General features: G+C 41.1%; 1 protein-coding gene across 1 annotated transcript in view; it reads right to left on the reverse strand.

Moving 5' to 3' along the window:
• cfap45 (cilia and flagella associated protein 45) overlaps window positions 1-10,568 on the reverse strand; it is a 36,101-nt gene extending 25,533 nt beyond the window's left edge. The window contains exons 1-4 of the mRNA XM_076994513.1: window positions 10,211-10,568; window positions 9,980-10,090; window positions 9,697-9,833; window positions 9,437-9,581 (exon numbers count right to left, since the gene is read on the reverse strand). Coding sequence (XP_076850628.1) covers window positions 9,437-9,581; window positions 9,697-9,833; window positions 9,980-10,090; window positions 10,211-10,213 — 396 coding nt within the window. The 5' untranslated portion in view covers window positions 10,214-10,568. The remainder of the gene's footprint in view (window positions 1-9,436; window positions 9,582-9,696; window positions 9,834-9,979; window positions 10,091-10,210) is intronic.
• Window positions 10,569-11,104: the final 536 nt, after the last annotated feature.

The following is an 11,104-nucleotide window of genomic DNA, read 5'->3' on the forward strand; positions in this document are numbered from 1 at the left end:
TCACCTCTTATGTGCATAGAGATCATTTTTCTGAAACAGACCAGGTGGTAAGCACAGATTTGGATTTGAGAAGGAGGAGGTGATTCAGTGTTAAGGCTTCCAAGTCGTTTGGATCAGTGGATTCTTGTGTAATGGGCCTGCTTGGCTCTTCAGTCCTGCATCTGTACTCCTTGGCCTCCCGCTCCAGCGTCTGGACCTTGATCTCCAGACGAGCCTTGTCGCTCTGCAGCTTCTTTATGGTGTTTGTGTGCTTGATGTTGAGGCCATCCACTACGGCCTGGTGTTGTTCTGCGTCCCTCTCCGGCTGCTCCAGCTGGATCTTCAGTTGCGCCTCCTGCTGGCGGTGAAACTCATCTGTCTCATAGAACCAAATATGAGGCCTTTCATTCTCCGGAATCATCTTCTTTTGCAAGTCCTCATCAAACACACTCAGGGACTGATAATTCGGCTGAGGGGGAGAGTCTCCTTTACTCTTGCTCCTCCTGCCTTTGGTCTCAGTGGCCTGCAGCTCCTCCTGTAGAAGCTCCTGGCTGTTCTCAGGGAAGTCCATCTTGAATTGCTGTTTCCATAATTTATCAAGCATAACAGCAGAAATTCTGTTGACTGTGACTGTTGGACACCCTGGCCTTCCACGGCGTTCTCTGCCCAATGGCCAATTTACTGTCCAACCAAGCACAGTCTTAATAGCAAAAGGTCCATCACCTACACTCCAGACGACCTCCAGAGGTTCCAGTGCTCTGGGCATGTTCATGCCGATCAAAAGCTCCACTTGTGCCTCAATTTCTGGCAGATAAACATGCTTCAAGTGTGGCCAGTCATCCAGGTCTTGTTGTCTTGGAACATTACACACATTAACAGGCATTCTATGTTGAGTGAAGAGGTCAGGCATTTCACAGTAAACATCACTGTCCAAACCAGCAACTTCCAGTTAAGTCACAATGGAATTGTCCACCACTTTCTCTTGTCCCATGGTGCGTAAGAGGATCCTGGTCTTCCTCCCAGAAAGATTCAGCTTATCCAGGAGACCCACTGTACAAAACGACACTGAACTCCCCTGGTCCAAGAAGGCATACGTTTCCACTATTCTTTGGCCATCTTTGATTTTACTTTAACTGGTACAATGGCAAGCTTGCAATACTGCTCACCGGCCCCAGTGAGTAAGTAAGTAAGTAAGTAAGTAAAATACATTTATATAGCACTTTTCACAGGCACAAGCCACAAAGTGCTTTACAACGGAAAATAAAATAAAATAAATCAAAGACACAAAAACACACACTATAGAACAGAAATAAAATACAGTGTACAAGGTCAACGGCTGCAACCTCCACCACTAACTAAACGCCTGCGTAAAAAGGAAAGTCAGTGAGACCACTAGTCTGGACTGTAACAGGAGAGTTATCTGCTTCAGTGTCAGATCTGACCTTTTTCTTCTCCTTGTGATGGATATGAAGGATACTTGGATGTCTGAAATCACAAATTTTACAGGAAAGTCGTTTTCTACATTCTTTGCTGATGTGCCCAGTACACAAACAGCCAAAACATATGCCATTCCTTTTAAGAAAGGAAATCTTTTCATTATGAGGCTTCTCATCAAGCAAAGAGCATGACTCCAGTGCGTGCCCACCCTTGCAGAATAGACAAATCTTCACAAAAGTCTGACAATCTTGAACCTTTATTTGATGATTTTTCTCAAAGGCAGTAACAGTTGTCCCAAAACTACTTCCTTTAGCCCTTGGATAAGGACGCTTTCCTCCATCACTGCTCTCTGCTGTTAAATGTGTTGGAGGAATGTCACATAGGTTTCCAAAGACAGGATCTGTAACAATTTTAACTTGACGCTCTAGAAAGAGAACAATATCAACAAATGTAGATCTGTGATGCTGCCTCTCCTGGATGTCACATGCTACTGTTTGCCATTTGTCTTTCAACTTATATGGCAGCCTTTTAATCACAGCAAGCATATTGGCAGGTGTATTCAATTCAGAGAGGCCATGAACCTCTTCCATCGCATTGCGACAGCCACACAAGAAAAGACAGTATGCCTGAAGAGCCTTTCCATCCTCTGATCTAATTAATGGCCATGAGTGGACTTTGTTCAGATAAGCAGATGCAATCACATGTTCATTTCCAAAATGATCATACAGTAGAGTCTTTGCTTTTACATATCCAGCACCATCTGACATATGTTGACAGCTCTTGACAAGTTCGTTGGGCTACTCCCTGGTATACTGTGCAAGATAATGCAAGCAATCACCAGCATTGCTGGTTTTCGCTTCTATAACCTGTTCGAATGAATGCATGAAAGCATGGAAGTGCAATGGACTGCCATATCTCTTTTAGACAATGACAATAGACCTTGTTGATAGACCAACATACTAGTTAATTAACTTTGTTTCTCCATAATAGACAGCAGATTTCCACTGGTTGCTGAGCAAGCAGCTTGCAGCAGTGGCAAACATGGAATTGTACCACGTGGTCTTGATAGATCAGAAGGCCCCTTACGGAGAGGTGCAGGCTCATCCCTTTTCACACTTTGTTGCACTATTTTTACTTTAGGCCTCGTGTTTCCAATAATTGTATTTCCTTTTGTATTTACATTAAGTGTCTGTGAAACAAAAATCTCTGCATCAGCATTCAAAGTTTCAAAAGTTTTTTCCTTCATTTTAAAATACAATTCCATTCCATTGGATTTCCATGAAGCAGTACTCTGTACAGTGGATCCAGTTCTCAACACATTGACCTTTGCAACAGTTGCAGCTATGTCTGCTTCAAGCTGGTTGTTCTTTCTTTCTCCTCAATTGCTCCTCCTGTTTTTCAATTGCATGTTTTTCTTTGAGCATATGTTGACGTGCAAGCAAGGCGGCCATTTCAGCTTCTGCCTTGAGATGTGCAGATGAAGTTGACGATACCTTTGAGCTTGACCTACTGCCTTGATTTGATACACTATCAGATGAAAACACATCATCAAAAACGTCATGCTGAAGATTAAGAGACAATCGAGGTTCCTTTTCAATGGTCTTGACAACCCATTACTCTCTCCAATGGGGCTTCCTGGTATGGCACTGTGCCAGAAAATGGCCTGCTTTAACATTTATCAGCCTCAGAAAGCCATATTTTAACATCCTCCATGAAGCCTTTATTGTATTTAGTGATGCTAGAAAACCAAGATATTTGCTTCTCTCTCTCATCAAGTGGTATTAAAGGCAGTAAAGATTCATGCAATGCACTGGCATTCTCAAACAGACATATTAATTCATCAAGCTGTGATTTAAACTGAATCATTTTTATCATCTTTCATTAGCTCTTTGAGAGACACAATTACCCTTTTCATTTTGTTTACATACTTTTTTCTTCTTGTCTGGATGGTTTCCACTTTATTTGCAAGAGCTTTCCCAGTAAGAACAACTGATCTTTTATCCTGTTCTAGTTTTCCAACGACTGACGCAGTTTGTGATCCACTCATTTTAAGCAGTCAAGACGAAGAGCATCCGAAACCAGCTTGTCAACTTCAATATCTTGTAAAGCCACAGCACACACACACACACACACACACACACACACACACACGCCAAATCCCCAATGAAATTCAGGCCCACACACAGCACTAAACAGCGGTAGCCACGGTCAAAGGGCAAACACAGCGACAGGCCCGTCGCAACAACAACGTCTTCTCGTGGAAGTAACCAAACTGCGTTCAAACAAACAATAGCCAACACAGCACAAGCACCGGTTACATACCACCGTTGTCTTCCCCGTCTGAGTCGGGCAGGCCGCTTTCGTAGGCGTAGTAGCGTTCAAGCTGTGCGCTGAAACCGGGCAACTCCGTTGCCGATATTTTTGCTGACAATGTTGACGACTGAATAGGGGAATAGGGGAAACTAATGCCAGACGCGTTAGCTGTTCAAAACGTAAAGCCAAGCTTCAGTTAGGGTTGCTTTATTTTGTATCAAATCAAATATACAAGAATTAAAACATCAGCGTCCACAGATCTCTACAATCCACAAATGGCATAAAATCCAGATACAAGCAATAATCCTTAGGCAACGTTCACATCAGCAACTTACATCGTTTAAACGGTCAGCAAAAGTAGGCTTCCCCCATTGCCCACTCACTACCTCCTCTCACCTAGCAAGTGCACAGGTGATATTACAAATTGTTACCGCCACCGACACCACGTGACCCAAACAGTACACGTCATTACGTAAGTGCACACAAACCCTAAACCCAAGTCTATGCCTGTCCACAACAATCACAGTCATGTCATTAAGCACCCATGGGCTGAGGATGGGGATGCCTTGTATTATGTATTCCTATTAAACTGTGGACAGAGGAATGTTTAACGCTCACGCAACTTCAGAAACGCCACATTTGAACTCTGCTAATCTACATCACCTGGCCATGAACACACTGGCCAGTGTTCAACTTCAATCCCAAGATAACATCTCACAACTTAAACAGATGTGGGCATTCCCAAGATAACGTCTCACAACTTATAGATGTGTGGGTGCTTCCAAGATAACATCTCACAACTCATACTATGACTGGCACATCTGTGTACAGTGCGTCACCATACTGTGGTGGTGGTCCCCAGAGCAGAGTTGTCGAAGTAGAATTACTTCACTACTGTACTTAGTACTAAAATGCTGTATCTGTACTTTACTGGAGTATTATTTTTTTCTCCTACTTCCACTTTTACTTCACTACATATTTTCCATCAGTTTAATACTTTTACTCCGATACATTTTTTACATGCTGTGTAGTTACTCGCAGTGATGTCAATAACGCGTTACTTAGTAACGCGTTACTCTAATCTTACCACTTTTTTTGGTAATATAACGCGCTACTATTTCCAGTCCAGTAATCAGATTAAAGTTACTTATCCAAGTAACTGTGCGTTACTATTTTTATTTTCCCTAGTAAAAATATTTTTGCTTTCTTCTTGGCTCAGTTCTACTTTTGCGTCAGACCGTAGCGCTCGACTCTGCACGCTGCGCGCGACCCTGTGAGAGCGCAGGCACGTTTTACAAGTCATTTTTTGCAGTGTCCTCCCGTAACAATATGTGGTAGTATAAAGAAATACCCCTCAAAAACAGGGGAAGGAACATTTACCTGAAAATTTTTAATGCTGCATTGTGTTCCACATTTGAAAAGTGCTGGAATTTTGACTAACGTAGGCTACTTTAAAATGCTTTAAATTGTAATGGTATTTCGTTTCACAGCAAATAGCTGTCTGACTGAACAGTTCGCTTGTATTACGTTTACAAATAAATTTACAAATAATACCGTGCAGCTACACAAACGTAATGTCAGGAGATACTGTAGCGACTACTACTCCTCACGGTGAATTCCCTAACGGACAGACACTTGGCCAGTCAAGGAGTCTTGGCCCTTTAAGTGACACTGGGGGGGCGGGGCCTGCGCGCGCCAGGGTTGCGTTATCAATAAAGTTTCCCTCCTCGGGATTTTTGGATTAAGCAGTTTCTGCCTCGGTTACCGAACCTGCTTCAATACATTGTTACTGTTATAATGCACTTCCAATAAAGTGAATATTGGAAAAATTAATTTTGCTGCTGAATGTAACTACTAAAGTAACTTGTAATCTAACGTAGTTACTTTTAAAATCAAGTAATCAGTAACGTAACTAAGTTACTTTTAAAAGGAGTAATCAGTAGTCAGTAATCAGATTACTTTTTCAAGGTAACTAAGCCATCACTGGTTATTCGTTACAATTATAAACATGTTAGCTGGCGCTGTCACTGGGTCAAGCGATCAGGCTGTCTTATGAGAAAACTGCGCATGCTCCGGTCGCATCGCGTTTACTCTGCTGCTACCTTTACTGAACACTTGAGCTTTGTAATCTAGGTTCACTTGACACGTCGTGACTGCCGCAAGGGTTCGCGCAGCAAAAATGACGCAATCGCGGTGGCTTCGCGGTCGCGTCGCAAGGTCGTGCACCTCGATTTTTGTGCGTGTGAAGTTACAAGGTGGAATTCATGCACTTGTACGGAACTTTGAAGGTCCAGCACCTTCAGCTTAATTTACATATTTATACAAATACACATATACAAATTATTCCAAATAATTAGCTTTTTATCTCAGTAAAAGAGATGGTACCGTGTTTGGTGACAGCAGAAGTACTGCATAATAAGCTTGTTGGTGTTTGAATGTACATATATTGGCACCTTCCACACCTTCAACATCGAGTGATTGTGGCGGTGAGGGTGAGGAAGGAGACCACCCTGGCCCTACCTAGAAACAGTGTTTGCGTTTGTTGGAGTGAAAGTAAATTCCTATATGATGAAGTGCCATCTCTGCCTCCCTAAAGAGGGTGAAATATTGGCCTTCAAAAATTCACCTTCAAACTTGAAGAAACACATTAATGTAAGTTATAAATATAACGCACAGAAGATACACCAGCTTTAGCTGTCAGTAAGCTCTAGTTAGGTTATATATCTTAGCTAACTAACCTAATTATGTTCATGGCATCCATTTTTATAGTGTAGTGCAGGGGTGCCCACAAGTTTTCAGCTTGTGAGCTACTTATAAGATGACCAAGTCAGAAAGATCTACCTTTTCAAGATCGCTTGGAGTGGGATTTTAACCTGGAGGGGGTGGCGAGTGTAAATTGTTGACGTAAGTTGTTGCCGGGGGGGTGGCGAACGTAAATTGTTACCGGGCCGATGTATATATATAACCGTCAGTGCAGATGGACGATAGCCTGTCATTCATCCACTACTTTTTAATGTCATGCGATCTACCCACATTCCTTCGCGATCGACCGACACTTCGATTGCGATCGACGTAATGGGCACCACTGGTGTAGTGTTTTTATAGGGCATGTGGTTGAAATTCTCTCCGAGAGACCCCTGTTACAAACATACAAGGCGTCTGCAAAAGAAAGCGAATTCCCCTCTCCAAACTCTCATCTTTTATACTTTAATCATAAGCACACACGGTGTCCATGAGGTGAACATGAGGTGATTAACTAAATGTGATTGGATGAACATGACATAATTAACACTGATTTGACAGATGTATATTGGCCTCTACCCTCGCATGCCCCATCCACGCTCAGCTTCCTCGTGATGGCATGATGGACTGAGTGCCGCCGTGGCCCCTTCCAAATTAAGATTGGGGGGGACCGGCCGGCGCCTCCTGCGAGGTCAGTTTAGGAACATCAGAGGAACATCAGATTAGGAGAGAGCCGAGGCCGTCCAGAGAGAAGGCAAACACATCTGAGGCCCACTGAAGCCATTATTAACACACATATATGCAAAGAGCCCTAACATAGGCATCGTATGTGTTTAATATATACTAAGAAAGCCTGGCATAAAGGGAAATCATACAATTTCCATCACATGCATTTATTGAGGGTAAACGCAGGGCAGTAGGTTCACCCTTAGAATCCGACGGGATTCTACGTCCAAAATACATCTCGTGTTCTCAGCTAAATTAAGGTGAACTTGTACTTCTGCGTCAAACCTACGACGTAGCGGGACAGAGATTATCTGTTTTTTGTTAAGCCCAGTTTTAAGTTGCTACTTGTTTGTACAGAACACTTGTATTTGTGGTCTTTGACATATTTGATTTGTAAGTGATATATAAAAACAATTGATAATCAAACTGACGACTTTATTGAATTAATTCAAAACACAATACTTGTAATTTTTACTTTCAGTACTTGAGTAATAAATTTTTGAATAAACTACTTGCAATACAAAAAAGTACAAAAAATGCTGAATACTTCTGTACTTCCACTTAAGTAAAGTTATTAAAGAACACTTCAACTTCTACTCAAGTCAATTTTTTGATAGAGTACTTGTACTTTTACTCAAGTATGGGTCTCTAATACTTTATACAACTGGTCCAGAGATATTAATATATGAATAAATATGTAAACTAGTTAAGCATAATGTATACTATTGTTGTAATGATTGTGTTGTGTGAGTATGCATTTATTTAGTCTCTTTTACTTGAATTATCCTTTTAAGAAGGCCAGCCTTGTGTTCCCCATCATCAGTTTTGAGTCTTATGCTATTACCAAATTGTGTTTGTTTTAAAAGTAAAAAGAAATGCATTTCTTTACTCTTCGTCTACACTAGTGCTCAAGTAGGCTCCAGTAAGATGGCTAGTGTTAGGGGAGACCGGGTATGGTTGTAACATGGGGAGAGCTGTAACACCATCAGTTCCACCCATCACGGATAAGATAGGAGTCATATGATCATTCCAGTATTTACCCAATTCCTCCCTGATCCCACATGGTGAATATCAAGGCTGGAAACACACACATGCAGATTCTATAGAGAAAAAACTGATTTTGAGGTGAGAAAGTAAATTTCTGAATCAAGACTATATTTTGTTTAATACTTGTAATATTGCAGATAAAACCATATGAATTATATTACATTAAACTGTAGTTTCTCAGGTGAATTGTGATGCATTTCCCCCTGTTAATTTCAAATCACCTTGCTAATACAGCTAGTTAAACAATGCCTGACAGGGGTGGGGTGGGTTGTAACACAGCTTTACAGCCATAACCTTACATACAACTAAGAAAACTTTCTTGATTTTTAATCATTTTAAAGAAAGATTGACAGAGGTGTGCCTGCAAATGCTTTAAAATAAGCATCTGATGAGGTCACAAAGAAGGGCAAGTCAGTCAGATCAGTTGCAAAGGCACATGGTATCTGCCATGTAACACACACACACACACACACACACACACACACACACACACACACACACACATTGCCGTTGTTTATATTTGACCTACATGTTCTTTACACAGGTACATTGTATTACTGTTCATTAAGCATACATATTGTTAAATAAGTTTGTTGTAGTACACTAATTTACACACCCACACTTCTGAGTAAAACAGAAAGTGGATATGAGTTATGGTCAGTGACAGAGAGAGACACATTATTCTGGATTGTTATTTTATTTAAAATATATATTTTTGAAGCATTTTGCATGGTGTGGCCTCTGTTTTTGCTTATTTTGTCTAATTGTTACAACTTACCCCAGCATGTGTTACAACCCCAGTAGGTAGGTAGGTTGTAACAAGGGAACACCTTGTATTTGACATCAATTCACGAGGGCTGTGATATTTCATCTGAAGTTTGAACTGGTGTCATTTGTAGTAAACAAATGTGTTTGCTTTCTATAATAGTTTGAGAAGTCTAGCTCAAAAATTCAGTGAGTTACAGGTGCTGAAGCAAAAAGTGTTACAACCATACCCGGTCTCCCCTACATTCAAATGCCAAAATGTTTTTTTAACTCATAGGCAACTTTACTTGAACTCTGGATATGTAGATTCACATTACTGTACAGTGTTTCGGGTGCAGTATAGTGCTTCAGATTAACACAGCTCTAGATCTGGTAAAATATTAGGCTGTAACTTAATGAGGCGCAAGTATTGTTTTTCTGTCCATACCATGGCCTTCTCGCGAGATATGCGCTGGCTTTGCAGTGTAGCTTCCGTCTCCTCTTTCCTTAATACACGTGACTCAGCCGTGATGCGCTCGAAGTCATCCGGACACAGGATGATGGACTGTCCAGATGGGTCTTTGCGTGGGATTCTGGTTCAAAGTGAGGAATTTGTGAGGTTCACAAATGTTCACAAATCGAATTGTTAATTTCTTCATATTCAGCATTGACTTGTGTCTTGGAAACCAAACAGCTGTTTGGACTTGCCTCAACTCTCTGACGATGTCCTTGGTGATGACACGAATTGACGCTGATTTATGTGTTTTGCCAACGGGAGCAGAGCGAGACAGTGTTCTGGATACCGGAAGGTTGCCTTTACTAAGATCCTCCAGTTCACATTGTGACTGATGGAGAAAACGAAACTTAAAAGTCTCAAAACGACCACTTTGATCTATAAATATCAGATAGTCCTTGTAACGCGCCCAATGACGTAATTTAGTTTAAATAATGAGTTAATTTAGGACTGTATGCTAAAACTTGCAGTATTCACCTGTTTGGGCGCTCCAAAAAGAGACTCGTCCACTTGAGAGATGCGTGCACGAGTGCGGTATCGGCGAGGATGGGCGCTGGACAGCCGTGTAGACGAAGATGCTCTTTGAGTCTACGAAAATCACCAAAAGGCCCAATTTTCCTAGCTTCTTGTGCAGCCTGTTATGCCTATTGAACAACTTTTAGCCTATCGTGTTTTTCTGTTATCAAGCATAAAAAGTTAGCAACTTACCATGATTCTAGGAGATTTCAGCAATCGTTAGAGCACTTGCAGACAAACCTCTCTGTGCTTTAGATGATTATTATTATTGTATATTACAATTGTCTTTTGTTCACCTAATACACGTTTCTTTGCCCGTTTTTAGCTTTCTATAAGGTCCAACCAGCCATAACAGAGGTAAAGCGGTTTGTTGTTGTGTTTCTATAGAAACGACGGAATCAAGGAAGTTGTTCCTGTGGTTACGTAGAACGCGGAGGCAGTGTTAATACAATCAAATCACTTACTCGTGTGGCCATAACGAAACACGAGGGACGTTTACAGCATTTCCTGATTCTTGGAGTGTCACGAACTTTCACCCTGTTCGACATGCCCACTGACAGAACCGTTCATGTCATCAAAACACTTAACATTCTAAGAAACCCACAAGAACGTCCCAGCCAGCATTTTTTTCCCCAAACAGAAAAAAACATAGACTTCATTATTTTGTTGAAGAACATTGACACACACACACACACACACACACACACACACACACACACTCACGCACACACACACACACACACACACACACACACACACACACACACACACACACATACACTTTTAGTCAGTTTAGAAGTAAAAAAAAATTGTTTACTTGAGTAAAACGAGCAAATTCCTAGAGATTAAATCATAAGAGCATTCTACATTTAAATGCATAAATGTGGTTTCTTTCATTTGCTTAAGTGTATATTGAAGTGACCTGGTACAAGTATATTGCTGTCATGTACTGTGAATTGATGTGGTAACTAGGGGTGGGCATAGATTAATTTTTTTAATCTAGATTAATCTCACTGAAATCTTGAAATTAATCTAGATTAATCTAGATTAATCTATATTAAAAAGGCTCATATGCATGCTACCCAA

The sequence above is a fragment of the Brachyhypopomus gauderio genome, chromosome 2 (genome assembly GCF_052324685.1).
Source record: "Brachyhypopomus gauderio isolate BG-103 chromosome 2, BGAUD_0.2, whole genome shotgun sequence".
NCBI lineage: Eukaryota > Metazoa > Chordata > Actinopteri > Gymnotiformes > Hypopomidae > Brachyhypopomus > Brachyhypopomus gauderio.